Source organism: Rhagoletis pomonella, unplaced genomic scaffold, assembly GCF_013731165.1.
Source record: "Rhagoletis pomonella isolate Grant_MI unplaced genomic scaffold, Rhpom_1.0 Rhpom_scaffold_00833, whole genome shotgun sequence".
Taxonomy (NCBI): Eukaryota; Metazoa; Arthropoda; class Insecta; order Diptera; family Tephritidae; genus Rhagoletis; species Rhagoletis pomonella.
Window position 1 is genome coordinate 38,841 of NW_023459387.1, and position 20,584 is coordinate 59,424.

Consider the following 20,584-nt stretch of genomic DNA (forward strand, 5'->3'; position numbering starts at 1 on the left):
AACGGAGTGAAGCTTTCAAATCAGTGTTGCCATTTTGGTGCTTTTGGAGCTAGATTTAGCTCTTTATTTTTCTATTCAGCTCCGACAATTGGGTTTTAGCTCCTAACTCTTTTTTTAGCTCTTTTCAAATTTCTCTAGCACTTTTTTAGCTCTAGAAATTTTGAGTTGTATTTGGTATAAATAAGCCAAAACTAAAGCGTTGATAAAATGGAAAATTTCAAGATTCAGTGTTCCACCATAAACTCTTGGATCTAGGTTAAAGAATTCAAAAATTAATTAAAAGAAAATCCTTTTTCTGATAGCACGCATTTTCTTTTATCTTACTAATTTTACCTTTAGGGAGAGCTGGAAGTAAAACTTTCCAGAAAAATTTTGCGAAAAAATTATTCAATTCAAATATCTGAAATTACAGACTTTAACAGTTTGTAAAGTATTTTTAGTTCACTGTTATAAGTGCTATAGCAACGAATTCGAAATATATGTACCTTATTTCGGTTTTAAAAGATTTTTTCAGCACTTCAACTTATAAAATTCGTTGTTTTTATTAAAATTGCCGAAAATATTTAGCTCTTTTTAGCTCTTTTTTTCGACCGTTTTAGCTCCAAACGAAATTTTTCGCTGGCAACACTGTTTCAAATTGCTGTAGCTATATGAAAGTGTTCGATTTAATTTTTCTTCTTCATAACGCTGCAGCAAACAAAATATCAAAATATTTAAATAAGAACGATTTTTCCACTAGTCTTTAGAACAAGATTGAGCAAATATATTTGCAGCTTTTCACTGGCGGTAAGTTTTGTGGTATCTCTGTAGTCGAATCCATTCAAAAAACTCCGCGCCGCCTCGTTCACTGTGAGCTTCACTCCACTCCACTTTTCTTCGCTCGGCTTTCTGTGTGAACGCACCCTAAATTAGCTTTCTGAGGTAAAATTATAGAAATCGGTTAAGTGATAGAAAGTTATGCGGTAACACACAAAAAAAATATACCGACGAATTGATAACCTCCTCTTTCTTTGAAGTCGGTTAAAAAGAATGCCTCATGTATGTATGTATGTCGGAAAATTAACTACTTTAAAAGCAATTCATTTTGTAGTGTTTTATTAGTTAAAAGTGGTTGGAATTATTTTTGGCATGGTGATGGCCTAGGAGCAAGCCAATTGTCCGACTCGGCATATGATTTTTATACCCGAGCGCACTTGTGCACAATGGTATTATAACTTTGTTCACATAACGGTTGTTTGTAACAGGCAAAACGAATCGAGATAGATATAGACAACTGTATACATAAATGATCAGGATGAAAAGAGAAATCGATTAAGCGGTGACTGTCTGTCCGGCCGTCCGTCCGTCCGTCCGTCCGTCCGTCTGTCCGTCTGTGCACACGATAACTCGAGTAAAAATTAAGATATCTTAACGAAACTTGGTACGTGTACTTCTTTCGGGCGTAGGACGGATGGTATTGAAAATGGGCAAAATCGAACAATAACCACGCCTATCTCCCATATAACGGTAATTTTCAGAAATACGTAAACTGCGATATTTTAGTAACTACTGAAGATTATTCACTCAAAATTGATATTTGCAATAACTTTTAGACGAAAAATAAGAATATTAAAATTTTTTTTGAAAATGGGCGTAGCCACGCCCACTTATGGTTACATGTGTATATCTTGGCAACCGCTGCACCGATTTCTTCCAAACTTGGCACAGTCATTGGCCTTGGTACAGGATACCAAATGGCCGAAAATTTTAAAAATCGGACAATAACCACGCCCACATCCCATATAACGGTAATTTGGAGAAATACGAAATCTTCGATAAATCCGTAAATATTGAAGCTAATTTATTCAAAATTGATGCTTTCAACAATTCTTTATCAGGAAATATGCTTATCATAAAATTTTGGAAAATGGGCGTGGCACCGCCCACTTATGATCACATATATGTATCTCGGCAACCGTTCTACCAATTTGTACCAAACTCGGTATGGTTATTGTGCTTGCCACATAAAAGCAAAACGTTCAAAATTATTGAAATCGGACTATAATCACGGCTTTTCATATAACGGTAAATTTTAGAAATGCTCGAAACGTCAATATTTCGAAATTTAAGGACGCTAATTTATTCAAAATTGATACACCCCGGCTTACCATGTAGCGGTAGCTTTCGGAAAGGTGAAAAGGCATATATGTAATACTTGCGCCGGGTATTTAATGTTCGACCCCGCCCGAACTTAGACTTTCTTACTTGTTAAATAAATAAATAATCCTAACGGGTTTTGCTCTCCTTTCCCGATCAAAAGACACGAGGGGCGCAGTCCGGATGATGTACGGATCTTTTGTTTTTTGGTGCCGAGTCGTGGAAACAGGAGTTTGTTAAATGTCGAGATCTGCAGCTCGTTTCTGTAACTCTTCTCTACCGATTATTTCTCTACTGGTAGAGAATAAACGTCATTATGCACTACTCATTTAGTCTGTTCGAATAGATCTCCAGTGAAAAATGTCCAGCAGCAACTTGCAGGTTACCCCAAGAAGTACGCGAACGCAAAATTATCAAAAACTTGCAAGTTTTTAGTACAGCTTATCGAAATTTTGGTTACATACAAATGCATGAAACTGAAACACGAAAATAATATAAATTTAAGGTTCGCCTAAAATTATTTCCTAAGAAAACGTTAATGAGTATTTGCTTTATTTCGAGACATCTGCTAGATGTGCAAGTTAATTTAAACTGAAAAATCATCAAAATAAATTTCATAATTTTCATAAAATGCAAACAGATGTTTTTGATCAGCTGTTTTTCTTGCTGGCAAATTGCTGCTGGTAAAAATATTTCCAGCACGGAAAATAATGTCAGTAGCAGGTAATAATGTACCTTTGCACTATTTAACATGTCATTGGTCGGTAACAAGAGCAACTTAAATTTAAATCTATTAAATACATTCTAGCGTGTCTCAGTCCTTTACCCATAAAAGCGGCTATAACTTTTCTTATTCTATTCGAAATAGTAAGAGTGGCACATTTCTGAAATATTTATTAAATGAGCAATTTTTTTTATGTAATGTAAAGTTATAGCTCAGTACATTTTTTTTTACCAGAGATAGTCAAAGTTGGGGAAGAAAATATCAAAGAGTTAAAAATCCCAAAATAGTTATAATTTTTTGATGGTCCCTTAATATATTTTAACTACATGGCATTTGAATATGGAGAAGCAACTATCTGAAAGTATTTTACATAAAAAATTTACTAAGTGTAGCCTAGTTTGTAGATGCAGTTAAAGAAAATACATGAAAAGGCACGATTTTTCTTTAATTCAAAAAAATTTAAATATTTCAAAAACGGTGACACTTTTACTTGAAAAATTGTTGCTTATCAGGGAGCTCACCACCCCACCTACCTTCTCCCAAGTTTGGCAGGTTACTTCTGGGACACCCTGTATATACACAGTACATATAAGCTCAATGTATGTACCAATCATTCCAGCTTATTTCGGAATACGGTTGCCACCTAAATTTTGGAGTATGAAATTTACTTAATAGATATCGAAATCCATTTTTTCCAAAATATTTTTTTAAAGGTATCCAGATCTTGAAAAATTTTAAAAGTACGGGGACAAAGCCCGGCCAGCCTGGTACTATAACTTAAAGTGCGGTTAGACGTGTCAGTGCAAACGCTGATATGAAGTATTTAAATATTTAAGCATTAGATATTTTGTGATTGTTTTATGCGCATTTTAGCTAATTTTTCAATGCAGTAATTTTATTATAAGCATAAAATGTCTGGCCACATAGTTGAAACTGAAATTTTGTGAAAATTCTGTGTTACTTGTATTTAGTTGAGTTCCCAAACTCGCCATAAGTTGCAAGATTTTACTAGATTTATATTAATGTTTTAATTTCTTATTGAGGTATTTTATGCGGAAATGCATACGACTTCTAAAAAAGAGCTTCTTTACGTCAGAACTCAGACCATTTGACGGTGCAGATATTTCTTGCAGGTTTCCACCAGAGTTCCATTCATGGTATTGAATACCACCTCTTTAAAAAGATTCACTCGCACTCGGGCGATGCAGCACTTGGGCAGGAACAACAACAATACACACAAACGCTGGGCGAAGTAGCACTTGAGCAGTAGCAGCAACAACACACACACACGCTGGACGAGGTAGCACTTGGGCAGTAGCACAAGAAAAGCTATGTATGACCTGCAATGCTAATACAATCCTGCAAAAAATGGGACTAATCCGGGATGACTCCGGGAGCAATCGCAACGGAGCATGCGACTAATACCACTTTTGATCTCTTTATATGGAATGAACTAATCGCTTTTGTTCGAGCATGTCCTATGAAGAGACTAATTGTTCACCTTTATACCCGAACGGGTATAAAAAGCGACTATTCACTTTTAAAAAATAAAAACAGAAATTTGCGCCAGCTGAGATTCGAACCGGGGTGCTCAGTTTTGTTAGGCGAATACTCTCTCTGTATGCGAACGCCGCACATGAAATTTGATTGACTAAGTGCGTACATATCATTAAATCGTTAATAGTACCCATTAGAGATGAGTTGGGGACTAATTGATCTCCAATTATACCCATAAGGGATGAGTTGAGACTAATTGACCTCCATTAGTACCCTTATGAGACTAGTTGGGACTAATTAATGCCCAATTGTACCCGATTGAGAGTAATCTCGGAATACTCTCTTTAGAGATTAGTCGCACAATTTTTTGCAGGGAATGTTCTGACCGACAACGAACATTCCCACGACAGCCGGTTCTACGTACCGGAATGACTCGGGTTTTACCCGACCAAGGGATGTTGTTTCGGCGATCTAACCCCGTTTAGGTCGGCGAAGTATCTCAGAAGTTGTTCGTCCATAGGGCTACATTCACTACGTATTCTTCTACTCAGGGCTGGCATCGAGTCAAACCCAGGGTCAGAAACCTACACCTGCTGTGTATGCCGGAGACGACTTCACCACAACTCCACCTCAGTCAAGTGTAATGCCTGCGAGGGGTGGAGTCACCTCAGAGTCTGCTCGGGACTACGGACACATCGACAGTGGACCACGTCGTACGTGGCCCCCTGTTGCTCAAACAGAGCAGCCTCCACGGCTAACCTCAGTCTACCCGAGCAGCCTCACACAGTCACCACAACACAACAACATAATAACACCACAGACCATACCACAGCCACGACAGACCACATAACACACACAACCGCACCACCACCCACACGCCGCCGCCAACAACTCCTGGTTCCCTCTACAATCTGCACGGTATGTTAGACCAGGATATTCCGTAATGTGACATCAGTCAAGTGCAACACCAGCCTTGGCTGGTGCCACTTTAGGGCATGCTCAGGTCTGCGTACCACGCGAGATTAGACTGGGAACTTCGAGGGCCCGTGTTGCGCTGCTCGGTCGCAGACCTCAATTGCGACGCCTTCCGCCACCACCCCAGGGCGGCAACCATCACAGCAGCGCACACAGCCAACGGCGGTAAGAACACACACATCACTTACACCCCACATCACGACACGTCTCCCGAACCACATGAAGCTCCTTCAATTTAACTGCAACGGGCTACAGAGCAAGATTGAGGAGATAACCGTCTTCATGTGTCGGCATGGTATATTGATATCAGCGGTCCAAGAGACGAAGTTGCACAGCAATTCAACTTTGTTGAATTGCGCCGGGTACAGCGTGCACCGTCGAGATCGCGAGCGAGATAATGGTGGTGGCTTAGCGTTTATCACGCACCACACCGTGCAGTATCGTCTAATCGAAGCAGACATCGACCGCAGGGATACCACCGTAGAATGTCAGGGCATCGCTATCCGGTCAGGCGATGTTGAGCACGAAATATTTAACATATACATACCCCCTGTCACCTGCTGCCCGGCAGGATATCACCCTGATTTAGGTGCGCTCCTCAGAGGTTAAAACCGTATGGTAGTAGGTGACTTTAATGCGCACCACGATCTTTGGCACTCAAGCCTGTCAAACGATCGTAGGGGAACAGACTTGGCTGAGCAGATAGACGATTCGACATTCTGCACATTGAACGACGACGCACCCACCAGGATTATGGGTAACTGCAGTAGCTCGCCAGACATCACCATAGTCAGCGCTGGTCTGATAAACAGCATAACATGGCGACCTATGCTGACTTTAGCATCAGACCACCTACCCATAGTCATCTCGATAGATAAACCAACCGACTTTGCCTCCGCCAAACACCGGACCTATATCAACTTTTCTAAAGCTGATTGGAAAGGTTACGCGGAGTTTACCGAAAACACCTTCACGGCGCTCCCCACACCAACCGACGTCCATCTCGGTGAACGTAAGTTCCGCAGGGCTTTCACTGCTGCTGCAGCTCGCTTCATACCGGCAGGATGTATAACGGACCCACGTCCAAACTTCCCTGCCGAAGCGGCTGTTCTAGCCGATGAGCGTGATGGCCTTCGTCAGGCCGAACCCGGAGATCTCCGTATCAGGGATCTCAACGCGGAGATTCGGCAACTAGTAAACGTACATAAGCGGAGCCTGCTCTCCTTCTCTGCGCACGCAACCGCTATTGTCAATAAAGTACAGAGCCGCAACAAGGTCCTCAAGTCGCTAGCCGGCAGTATTTGGGGAAAGACAAAGAAACGTTGCTGGCAACATACAAGGCAATAGGCCGGCCGGTTTTGAATTACGCAGCGCCAGTGTGTTCGCCGGAGACTAGTAGGACGCAGTGGACGAAGCTACAGACTGCACAGAACACCGTACTCAGGATAGCGACAGGATGCCTCCTGATGTCGCCCGAACACCATCTTCACGGCGTGGCGCAAATGCTCCCCGTAAAGGAGCACAATATAATGCTCTGCAAGCAGTTCCTGATCGGGAGCCACAGAAGTGGCCACCCAAACAGACAGCTGCTTGCAGAGGAGCCCTCGCCTAGGCACGTCAGGAGGCATCTATATGAACTGACGGACGAAGTCCAGAGGTTCATCAAGCAACCTCTGAACCCGACAGCTTACCGACAGGCCCTGAACGGCATTCAGAGGGAGTCAGTCTCGAGTTATGTAGACTCCAGACCTGTGAATGCCGTTCTAGGCATACCACCCCCGGACACAGATGAGACGGAGCTTCATCTGCCTCGGGAGACTCGCACAACACTAGCACAACTTCGCTCTGGCTACTGCAGCAGGTTAAACTCCTACCTGAGTAGATTGAATGAGGATGTGCCGAATGAGTGTCCGGCATGCGGAGAGACCCACATGACTCGAAACATCTCTTCGCATGCCCGGAAAACCCGACAACCCTAACGGCTTTGTCCCAGTGGACCAACCCCACAGAAGCTGCATGCTTCCTAGGCTTGCCGTTAGTGGAACTTGACGACAACGACTGAGATACCAACCATCCTGGGCGGGGTTGTTGTAGCCGCTACAACAACAACAACAACAACCGACAACGAAAACACCTTGAAAACGAGTTTTGGGATTGTGGGCCGAAGGCTGTTCACATCGACTGTTGGTCTTTTCGTTGACATTTCTTACATCCTTGGTTTACAGTTTTGCTGCACAAATACAAAACCAAAATACTTTTTCTTCAATTTCTTTTCATTAACAACCTTTTACTTCCATGCTTATTTAATTTTGGTCAGCCAATTAGCAATAAATCCGAAATGGCGTATTAAAGATGATAAAATATGACTTCCACTTCGATAAATAATCGAAAAAAACTAGCGCAGACACCGATTGGAATGAGTGGAACGTGAGTTTTCAAGTGGTTTTCAGCGAAAACCTGTTTTCGTTTGACAGATTTTACATTGACGAAAACACAAGTTTTAGGTCGAAAACCAGTTTTAGCAACGAAAACATGTTTTCGATGTCGGTCAGAACATGGTATAAAATTCACTCAATACGTTTTATTATTATTTGGTTATTAAATACCCAGTATAAACTTACTTGGAGGTATTTTAAAAGTTTCACTCGCATTCGGGCGATGCAGCACTTGGGCAGGAACAAAACGCACTAACGCAGGGCGATGTAGCACTTGGGCAGGGACACCACAAAACACATTCGCACTCGGGCGGTGCTGCACTGTGGCATGAACACAATATAAACGAATTAAAACCTGTAATAGGGCTACTTATTAATAGTTTTCTGTTAAATAAGTAATTAAAGACTCGCTTACAACTTACTTGAACGTGTTGATAGAAGTGAAATTATAATTTAATTGAAGAATAATTGGATTTAATAAAACATTTACACAAATTCTCGAAATCAGGAAAACAAATGACAGCGAATATGAACAAAGCAAACTTCGAATAATGAAGCAGTGTTGCCTACTCAGTATTTCGTCAACTTTATACTACTATTCAGCAAAATCCCTCTCAAAATAAGAAAAGAGATCACACGGTTTTTCTAAGGAAGTCCACATGGCGGATTTAGAGCGTGAAGTTCTCTATGTACATCATCTTATTTTTTGCATCATGAATTTATACAAGGTGGTGTTACTGGCGAATTTAGATTACAACAATAACAACCACATATATTTTGTATTGCGGGTGTTATGTCAAATCGCAATTCGCCCCAAAGTTTACTGTCAAATCAGTAAAAGCAAAGACAAAATACATGCAAAGCGAAGAAATCAGCTGATCATACAACACCACCTTGTATAAATTCGCCTTGATTATCTGCTTGTCGAACAGACTAATTATCAGTAGAAAACAGGGCGGCAAATTCATATCTCATTCAGCTACAGAATCAAATTCATCAGCTGATTGGATATGCTTACGACAGTGTTTCAGTTAATGAGAGTGGAAATTATAATTTTTGATGTGAGCACCTGGTCCAAATTGGATTTAAATAACTAACTCGTTTAACTCAAAAACAGAGGTCGAAAGTGTCTTGATACTACTTTCAAATGCATTCGACTTAGGGAAATTCAAAGTCAGTGGCCGAAATAAAAAGGAAAAAAAGGAATTAGGTCGGACCAGTGCAGCCAGTTTGCGGGATTTCGCCCTTTTTTCGGGATTTTATGACTCAAACGGGCGGATGGGATTTTCTGTCGAAAAACGAGATTTTTTGCATACCATATATATATATATATATAGATTGGCGCTTACACATATGTTAGTGTTTGGCCGAGCTTCTCCTCCGACTTGTGGCGTGCGCCTTGATGTTGTCACACATAACAGAGGTGCCTACAGTTTTACGCCGACTCCAAACGGCGATTGTATTTTTATGAGAAGCTGTTTTTCATAGCAGAAATTCACTCGGTGGTTTGCCATTGCCAGCCGAGGGACGGCCGCTGTTAAGAAAAAACCTTTTTTCTATATTTTTTGCCATGTTGCTTTGACCAGGGCTTGAACCCAGGCGCTGCGGAGTGGAAGCGCGCACTGCTTACCACTACACCAGGGGTTCTTAAACTTTTAAGATGTTGGAACCCTTACTAAACACCTTTCATTTTATGGAACCCCACATCAAATTACTAAAAATCAAAGGCACTGCAATCCAAATATGAATAAAAACTTATACTAGAAACAGTATACATACTTTAAATTTTAATGTGAAGAAAGAAATTGTTTCACTGTTATTAATTATTGTATAAAATAGTAGTTCGATATAATGTCTGAAAGCTGCATGCGCAATTCTGGGGTAGGATCCAATTTCGACATGAATTTGATTTTTGTATGAGTGTAAGCGGAAAACCCTGTTGACAGAGTACGATGTGACAGAAGGAAGAAAGACTCTTTCAGAGGCACACAGATTCAAATGTGTTTTTCAATGTCGAAGTACTCTGGAGATCTATGAATGCTGCAAAAATGGATTTTGTACCTAACCGATATTACGACTACTAGCCGAAAAATATTCTGACTAAGATTTCAGGTGATTTACCAAGTGCCTAGTTATGAAACTTCACATTTCATTTGGCAATTCATCGCGCTCCTTGTAGAAAGTTGTGTATAACCCTTTGGCCAACCACACATACCGGCTAGAAAAAAAAACAAGCTAGCAAGCGCAAGCTCAACGCTCTTATGCAGGTATGGCACTCAGTACGGCAATCATACCAACTACGGATACATACATATGTATGTATACTTGAAAATAGATAATTGTTACTACGTTTATACGTAAGCTATTTGCAAATAAAAATAATTTGCAAATACCTAACTCACTGTTTATTCGATGGTGAAAAATCCTTTTTTAATATTGCCTGATTATAAAAAGGCAATAATATGACCATCGAAAAAGAAAATAAAGTTAACAGTTAAGAAAGTCTAAGTTCGGGTGGAGCCGAACATTAAATACCCGGCGCAAGTATTAAATATATGTTTTTTCACCTTTCCGAAAGCTACCGCTAGATGGTAAGCCGGGGTGTATCAATTTTGAGTAAATTAGCGTCCTTAAATTTCGAAATATTGCAGTTTCAATCATTTCTGAAATTTACCGTTATATGAAAAGCGGCCGTAATTTTAGTCCGATTTCAGTAATTTTCAACGTTTTGCTTTTATGTGGCAAGCACAATAAAAATACCGAGTTTGGTACAAATTGGTAGAACGGTTACCGACATACATATATGTGATCATAAGTGGGCGGTGCCACGCCCATTTTCCAAAAATTTACCATAAACATATTTCTTGGTAAAGAATTGTTGCAAGCATCAATTTGGAATAAATTAGCTTTAATATTTACGGATTTATCGAACATTTTGTGTTTCTCTAAATTACCGTTATATGGGATGTGGGCATGGTTATTGTCCGATTTTTAAAATTTTCGGCCATTTAGTTGCTGTATCAAGGCCAAAAACTCTGCCAAGTTTGGAAGAAATTGGTGCAGCGGTTACCAAGATATACACATGTAACCATAAGTGGGCGTGGCTACGCCCATTTTCCAAAAATTTATAATATTCTTATTTTTCGTCTGAAAATTATTGTAGATATCAATTTTGAGTGAATTATCTTCATTGGTTACTAAAATATCGCAGTTTTCGTATTTCTGGAAATTACCGTTATATGGGAAGTGGGCGTGGTTACAGTCCCATTTCGCCCATTTTCAATACCGACCTACCTTGGATTAACGGAAACCTACATACTAAATTTCGTTGAGATATCTCAATTTTTGCTCGAGTTATCGTGTACACGGACGGACGGACAGCCGGACAGACAGACATGGCTTAATCGATTTCTCTATTCATTCTGAGCATTTATGTATACATTAGTCTATATCTATATCGATTCGTTTTGGCTGTTACAAACAACCGTTATGTGAACAAAATTAATATACCCTTGTTCACAAGTGCGCTCGGGTATAAAAACTCCTTTAGCTTGTGGTGGGTGGGGCAGTATTTTGTGACGGGTGGAACGAGTCTCTATTGTGGATGCAAAGTTCGTGAGTAAAATGAGCTCTACTTGTTTCACATGAATATTTATTATACTTTTAATATAATTACTTTATTTCGTATTTTCAAAGTCAGGTTAAAAAACGAAATTGGCCGTGACGGTTGGGACGTCCAATAAGCATTTCTGAAAACTTCTCACCAAATGTAAATATATTTTTGTAATAAATCACTTTCTATTTGGATAATTATTATTTGCATTGTCAACTTAAATACACGAGCATTGCCTTGTCAACTTTATGAGAAAATACAATATGAGAGATATTCGTCCTACGGTTGCGTTTGTAACAATAACAAGTAAGAAAGTCTAAGTTCGGGTGGAGCCGAACATTAAATACCCGGCGCAGGTATTAAATATATGTATTTTCACCTTTCCGAAAGCTACCGCTAGATGGTAAGCCGGGGTGTATCAATTTTGAGTAAATTAGCGTCCTTAAATTTCGAAATATTGCAGTTTCAAGCATTTCTGAAATTTACCGTTATATGAAAAGCGGCCGTAATTTTAGTCCGATTTCAATAATTTTCAACGTTTTGCTTTTACGGAGCAAGCACAATAGCCATAGCAAGTTTGGTACAAATGGAAGAACGATTACCTAGATACATATATGTGATCATAAGTGGGCGGTGCCACGCCCGTTTTCCAAAATTTTACCATAAACATATTTCTTGGTAAAGAATTGTTGCAAGCATCAATTTTGAATAAATTAGCTTTAATATTTACGGATTTATCGAAGATTTTGTATTTCTCTAAATTACCGTTATATGGGATGTGGGCGTGGTTATTGTCCGATTTTTAAAATTTTCGGCCATTTAGTATGCTGTATCAGGGCCAAAAACTTTGCCAAGTTAGGAAGAAATTGGTGCAGCGGTTACCAAGATATACACATGTAATCATAAGTGGGCGTGGCTACGCCTATTTTCCAAAAATTTATAATATTCTTATTTTTCGTCTGAAAATTATTGTAGATTTCAATTTTGAGTGAATTATCTTCATTAGTTACTAAAATATCGCAGTTTTCGTATTTCTGGAAATTACCGTTATATGGGAAGTGGGCGTGGTTACAGTCCGATTTCGCCCATTTTCAATACCAACTTACCTTGGGTTAACGGAAACCTACATACCAAATTTCGTTGAGATATCTCAATTTTTGCTCGAGTTATCGTGTACACGGACGGACGTACAGACAGACATGGCTTAATCGATTTCTCTATTCATTCTGAGCATTTATGTATACATTTGTCTATATGTATTTCGATTCGTTTTGGCTGTTACAAACAACCGTTATGTGAACAAAATTAATATACCCTTGTGCACAAGTGCGCTCAGATTTAAAATAGAGAAAGTAGTGAAAACTAACTCGAAAGAAATCGATCTATGATCACCTGTGGTAGCGTCTTCGCTAAAATGACTCTAACGTAAATATATTAAGCTATTTATGAAATATATTTTAATAATAAATACTTTTCAGGAGAAAAGACAGCCCTCCAAAACCATTACCGGTAGAAGATAGTTCCGGAGAAAGCTCATCGTTTTTTGACATACCTACATATGTAACAGCGAAATGCGTACGGGTTTGTTTTTCTTTTCATTAGTAATATATATACATATGTGTGAAAGTATTGTATGTATCTTTTGTAGACTAATAAAATACTTAAAAAACTTAAATGTTTTATTACATACATACTAGGGCGGGGAAATTTTTTTATTATGGGCGTATAGCATAGGAGGATTCTACGTGTAATTCTAAGCAAATTTGCTGAAGAAACCATGAGTCTAAAATCAATTTGAAGTTTGCCAAATTACGGGAATAGGTTTCGAATAAAATGTTAAAATTTTCACTGTTGGAAGTTTTAAGAAAAATATAAATGTAGAAATGGACTCCCCATACCAAAAAACCACTTATAGCAAATTTTTATACATAATTAAAGTACTTCTTTACGACACTACAGCAAAATGATATTTTCTCAATTTGGAAAACTCTAAATTGATTTTAAACCCATGGTTTCTTCAACAAATTTTAGTATTACACATAGAATCCTTCTGTTCTATACGCGCATAGTCGAAAAAATCTCCCATAGAAATTGACCCGCCCTAATGCATACATAAATATGTATATGTAAATCTACCACATTGTTTTGGAATCTTTCACAATTTTTAAGGCTATCTACCACTAAAAGAAAATTGTATAGTCCACACACTGCCCTCCAGTACTGCTGGAGTCAATCGCTACTTTCGAACCGCTACTGCACCGACTCCTAGGTAAGTAGTTACTCTATTAACCCGTGGTAGTGCACATGGTAGTGCAGAGTCGAACAAGTCGGAAGCAGAATAGCGAAAAACTACGACAGAGGGCGCCAATAAATCACTTTAGTAACTCCCGGTAGTGCAGAGAGAGCCGACGGTGACTACCGCCTAGGACATTGCCTTGTAAAAGTAATCGATGAAATACACTGCGGTAATTGACGGTGTTTATCAGTTAGCTACCGATTCAGCAGTCCTGTAGTCACTCCCCCGTACTGCAGGGTGTGTATACTATCATCATCTTCGTGTGTCTTACGATAATTGACGATTGATGCTTCGCTGGTACTTCGGCAAAGCAAATTAAATCAGTTGCTGTTGACAGTGTTCGGGCGTAAAAATTATCATAGAGGTAAATCACCATGAAAAATTGAGGCATATTCCAAAACAATGTGGTAGATTAAAATAAATAAATTTATAAATATGTTATATGCACTTAAGTATTACTGTAAATAAAAAGTTTAAAATGTTTGGGTGTAACTGTCTGATTGTATTTCAATTCATGAAGGGTGAATGGGTTAAAAATTCGAAATCAAGTTTAATACGATTTTTAATGTTTTTTAGGGCAAATGAAGCACTAACCTTTTTGTTTTGGGGGAAAAAAATTGCTGAGTTACGAGCATCTAATAACTTATTTCCCATTCCTCCCGAAACATTTTCTGTGTGTATTATTCGAATAGCTGCGCAGTGAAGTATCAGCAACAAGTGATTTGATTTGCTTTGCCGAAGTGCTAGCACAGCATCAGTCAATCGTCAATTATCGTAAGACGCACGAAGACGATCATAAATAAAATAAATAAATAAATGAACGAAAGACACAAGATCACGCCTTCCAGAAAGAATGAAAAAAGTTATTTTCTAGCTGTTGAAATCTCGACGCCATCTTTGTTGTAAGAAGTAAACAACGAAGAGAACAAAAAAAACCGCGTAATTGTTGAACGCATGAATAATCATTTTTATACCCGAGCGCACTTGTGCACAAGGGTATTATAACTTTGTTCACATAACGGTTGTTTGTAACAGGCAAAGCGAATCGAAATAGATATAGACAAATGTATACATAAATGATCAGAATGAAAAGAGAAATCGATTAAGCGGTGACTGTCTGTCCGTCCGTCTGTCCGTCCGTCTGTGCACACGATAACTCGAGTAAAAATTAAGATATCTTAACGAAACTTGGTACGTGTACTTCTTTCGGGCGTAGGACGGATGGTATTGAAAATGGGCAAAATCGGACAATAACCACGCCTACCTCCCATATAACGGTAGTTTTCAGAAATACAAAAACTGCGATATTTTAGTAACTACTGAAGATAATTCACTCAAAATTGATATTTATAATACATTTTAGACGAAAAATAAGAATATTAACATTTTTTTGAAAATGGGCGTAGCCACGCCCACTTATGGTTACATGTGTATATCTTGGTAACCGCTGCACCAATTTCTTCCTAACTTGGCACAGTTTTTGGCCCTGATACAGCATACTAAATGGCCGAAAATTTTTAAAATCGGACAATAACCACGCCCACATCCCATATAACGGTAATTTCGAGAAATACGAAATCCTCGATAAATCAGTAAATATTAAAGCTAATTTCTGCAAAATGATGGTTGCAACAATTCTTTGCCAGGAAATACGTTTATGATAAAATTTTGGAAAATGGGCGTGGCACCGCGCACTTATGATCACGTATATGTATCTCGCTAACCGTTCTAGCAATTTGTACCAAACTCGGTATGGTTATTGTGCTTTCCACATAAAAGTAAACCATTGAAAATTGTTGAAATCGGACTAAAATTACGGCCGCTTTTCATATAACGGTAAATTTCAGAAATGCTTGAAATTTCAATATTTTGAAATTTAAGGACGCTAGTTTACTTAAAATTTATACACGCCGGCTTATCATGTAGCGGTAGCTTTCGGAAAGGTAGAAAACATATATTTAATACTTGCGCCGGATATTTAAAGTTCGGCTCCGCCCGAACTTAGACTTTCTTACTTGTTATTATGCAAATATAAAAATATGTCGTTGTGTTAAATTATTCTTTACCTTATGTGTGCACACGTTGTCACAAGCGAAAATTAAGAAAATTGCAGTAAAAAGCCACCACCAAATTTTAAACAACGAACAAATGTATACAAACGGCTAATGTCAAAGTCGCCCAACTTTTTTCCTAAATGCGATTATAACGGGCTACTAAGAAGAAGGCGTGATCTTGTATTTTTGGTTCATGCACGTGTCGACATCGCAGCAAGAAATGTTGTTTTTTGTTGTCGAAAATGCCCATTCATTAATGCGCAAATAAACAAGTTAAAAAATAAGAAGTTTCAAGATGTGGTAGTTTTTTAGCTTACGGTAGTAGAAGTAGTAGAAATATAATTTAGCAAAAAAAAATTTTATCTATTCCACAAATGTGGTGCGGTCCGAGCACTGGCTGTTGAGCACGACTTCGCTGCTTCGCACACAAGCACATGTGTGTGATAGTGTGAGTTTGCTCACCTCTGCTTTACAACATTTGATGTGGAATCAGTGCTGCCACGACCACATTTGTTTCCTACCAAAATGTCCTACCAAAACCGACCAAAACCTACCTGTTTGTTCTAAGAAGAAGTAAAGCTCTTTGGAAGGTGCCATTTTACAAATATTGGATGGAGCAGACAATCATTCCTCAAGATGTATCAGTCTGCTGTTGATGATACGTGGGGTTTCCTCCACCATCCCAATTCAAATGGTATCTTAAAAGCCTGATTATGGCAACTTAACTTAACTTAACGGAACGTAGAACTTAGAGAATCAAAATGAAACAGATTTCGGCGTGGCATTAAGTTACGTTAAGTTTCGGCTGTTCAATTATAAGCAACACCCATTTAACAGAATTTTTAAGAGAGAGCCTTAAGTTAAGTTAAGTTTGCCATAATCAGGCTTTAACTTGCAGTGTCTTGTCAGGGAACCAGCAAGAGTTCTAAGACCCTCCCTTCTAAGTTAAGGAGTTTTTCGTTCCTCTTGGAAGGAGTTATAGATCTCTTTGATTGTCTTATTTGCTGTGATACTCCCTAGTAGGCCGCAATCTGAGATTCTTCCCAGCTCCTAAGTAGCTCTGCAGTGTATGCTTTAGATGCACCTCAGACGAGCTCGAAACCATGCATGTGCATTTGGGCTCCACGCTTTGCGAGACAGTCAGACCTTTCGTTGCTTTCATGTCCCGGAACCCACCAGAGCATTACACTATTGTAGGTGCTTCAAAACAGTTTTTCAGCTGTCCACCAGGATTGGTGCAATTTGAAAAGAGTGTTGGGCCTTTAACGCTGCCTGACTATTCGACATAATATTTATTCAGTCCCCATTTGTCCTTCTATGAAGACATTCGCGAACACATATTTCGACTTCGAAAACTTCCTCCTGGAATATGGTATATGTCCGTCGTATACCATACTTCGGACTCTTGGTCAATCTTAGTATTATCGCTTTCCAGTAGCCCCTTTCAGGAATTCTGACCTTATAGGGTTTGTAGAAGGATAACCACGGTAGCATAATGTCCGTAAACTTGATAGCGGGATCATCCAGGAATGGCTTGAGAACCTCTAAATGACCCCGAAGTACTCCAGTTTTCATGCTGATAATATTAGACAGCCAAAGGCTCACCAAGCCAGTGCCGCGTATGTAACAACGGGTTTTACTAACGTATTGAAAGAGCACACCAGTTTCGGTACAACTTTGTAGTTCAGTTCAATTTAAATTAACTTGTAGGCACATAAGGTGTTTATGGATGTTTGTTTTCGTTGTTTTATGGCCGACGGCGCGTAGGTAACTGGCTGAGTCAGCTGGAGTCGTTAGATCGAATCCCACTAAAAGAAGTCTGATGAGGAAATGTGGTGATTTCCAAAATAGCTATCACTTCTACCTTTTTTTTTTTAAATACGGTTGCTCTTCCACAATAATTTTTCATTAAAAACGGCCCAAGCTCAATAAAAATTTTTGAATATAATTGTTATAAGGCCATAAAATAACAAAAAAAAATTACTTAAGGACGAGCACATCTAAAAGTTAAACATTATAAAAATAGAATTATTAACAAAAAACCAACAAAACCAACAAAACCACCAACCACATGATCAAGTTTAAATAGCACTGGGATAGCTACGCTTGATTTTAGTTGGCTTCACAAATGAAAAAGTGGAAAAAGGCAACAAGAATTTGCAAGGCGAACTTAGCGCAGTGCGTAGGAAACTGGCCGAGTCCGCTGGGGTCGTTGGATCGTATCCCACTGAAAGAAGTCTGATGAGGAAATGTGGTGATTTTCGAAATAGCTATCACTTCTACCATTTTTTCAAAAATATTGTTGCTTTTCCACAATAATTTTTCAAGCTCAATATATAAATAAATTCAAGCCTCAAGCTCAATAAAATTTGTTGAATGTATTTATGGATGTTCATAATGTATATTGGCAATAATATAGGTATACGTTTTCACTTACGAATCAGATACATTTATATGTTTATGGTCGCCCTTATACGAATGCACCGGTGAAACAAGTTTGCTAAAATGTTCGGAGATACATATTTTCTACACGGTTAAAAATTTCGGTTTTAATTTTAAACTTTTTAGACTACATATATGACCAAACTAAATTTAGTTTCAAATACAAACCTTCCAAGTTTAAAAGAGAGCACATATGTTGGGTTTAGAATTTAAACAGTTCGGTTTAAATTTTAAATCCAAACATTTTCTATTTCGTTTGCTTCACGCTACACTTCACGAAAGCTTTTTCATAATTAAGAATAAAAAAAATCTTAAATTTGGACCCGGACAGCCATGGTAGCAGCCAATTGTATTAGGCATATTGATGCAAACATTTTCTATTTCGGTTTAGATTTTAAACCAAATTTTCTATATATGAAACCTAGGAACTCGAATTAAATCATTTTGGTTTGATTTTTAAACCACGAGCTTTTTGGTTTTAATTTTGAACCACTCATAGCAAAACAACATTTTCTAGGTTGCCTCGACTAAAATTAAAACCAGAATATATTAAAAATTGCCTAAAACTATTGAGTGGTTTAAAAAGTAGACTATAAAAGATTAGAAAAAAGCAGTAGTCCCAGCGCGGTTCAAAAATTAAACCCAAATTTTTGAACGTGTATTTTTCGCAAATGACTATTATTGTCGCGAAACCTACCAAAATCCAACCTAGCCTACCAACCCACCAAATGTAAAAAAAACCCACCAGTTTTAGTAGGAAAAGCATATGTGTGGCAACACTGTGTGGGATCTTTATAATAACGAGAACGGGAATAAACGAGAGCGTCGAAAATTCTTAATGCAAGTCCTTAAGTACAAAGCTGATTACCATGATGCAATAATACAAGGTGGTATCAATTATGACAGCTCGATTTGACACTGCCTTAGCTCAGTAGAACGAGAAGAAAAACGGGAAGAAATTACGCCCCATTTGGGGTAAAAATATAAAATTTCAAATTTTTTCCTAAACAAAATTTGCTTTTGTATAGTATATTCGTAATGAAATGAAATAAAATAAGATAAAATACCTTTTTAAGAAAAAAAATGCGTATACTGAGAAAAATTAAAAAAATATTCAACTATATTATTAGACAAAGAATTGTTAAAGAACTAACACTGTCTCACCTAAGGCAGTCAATATGGCGGAATTAGAGCGAGAAGTTGCCAACCGATAACACCTTGTATTATTGCATCATGGCTGATTACAACGCATTTAGACACTCGACCTAAGAGCTTGCGTGTATTTGTATACTTCGTTCCCAAAAAGTGATGTCAAAATTTAGAATCATTTAAGTGTTTTCTATCAATAGTAAAAGTCCTTTCATACATTTTCATTTCGTATGTACACCTTATAAGAGGCCTATTTGTCCATAAATACATTCTAAAATTATAAACTAACAAACGAGGCCACATATGATGTCAGCCTACGCAATATCACGCTATAATAAGAAAAATCTGCCATTTAATTAACAAGGGCCTACTTAGGCCCAGTGGGTTAACTTAGCGCCTCCTAGAGTGCTGCCCATCCTCGGGTTAAATATGTTTTTGTATCTACATATATTTATGTAAATACATACATAAATATTTTCCTCAGCCCTTCGTTGAATATCCACGGGTGAAAAATATTTCATTTGTAATCTTCTTACTTACCTGTGTCGCATCCTCCAGTATTAACTGTTCCAAAAGAGCCTTCAGTGAGACATGTGTACTCTCCTCTAACCACACCACCCACTTGGTATGCTCGTCTAGCAGTTTGGAGCGCACCAAAGGCATCGTACTCTTTATCACCCAATAGCTTGGAAAATTGAATATTTCATGTAGTATATGAACGGTGATGACGTAGTTAGTGTTGGCCAATTGGCTTTCGGCTTGGTTAATAATGTCATCGCGTAGACGTGCTGCTAATGGACGATGATACGTGGTGTCTTGGCTGGATATGAGGAACAATACTCCAGTGGACTCTATGTATGTAGAACGTAATTCGCAGGTGTCATGAAATATTAGATCGGAAATGTGGATTTGAAAAACTATGTACGTATGTAAGTACGGTTATTTACAAAGTTATGTCAAATATATGTTTATACATTAGACTGCGCCATATTAGTATGGAGAAAATTTTTTGTTAAGCTACAAAGCAAGACTTCCTAGAAATTTTTCTTTGATCTTAAAAACTTGCCCCGCGAAAAATGTGCCTCAAAGGTCCCAAAGTTGACCATATTCATGAAATTTTTTACAAAGTGGTCAAAATTGCTTTTAAGTTAGCGCGCAATTTAATATGTTTTACTGTAAAATGTGTACATATCCTTAAATTTTCAAGATTTACTATATTTTTCTCCTAAAATCACAGTTCTCATTATTTTGAAAAGCAGAACA

General features: G+C 38.3%; 1 protein-coding gene across 1 annotated transcript in view; it reads right to left on the reverse strand.

The window, feature by feature from the left end:
* LOC118751599 overlaps window positions 1–20,172 on the reverse strand; it is a gene marked incomplete at both ends in the record, with an annotated part of 54,661 nt that extends 34,489 nt beyond the window's left edge. Inside the window, one exon of the mRNA XM_036486417.1 lies at window positions 19,862–20,172. Coding sequence (XP_036342310.1) covers window positions 19,862–20,172 — 311 coding nt within the window. The remainder of the gene's footprint in view (window positions 1–19,861) is intronic.
* Window positions 20,173–20,584: the final 412 nt, after the last annotated feature.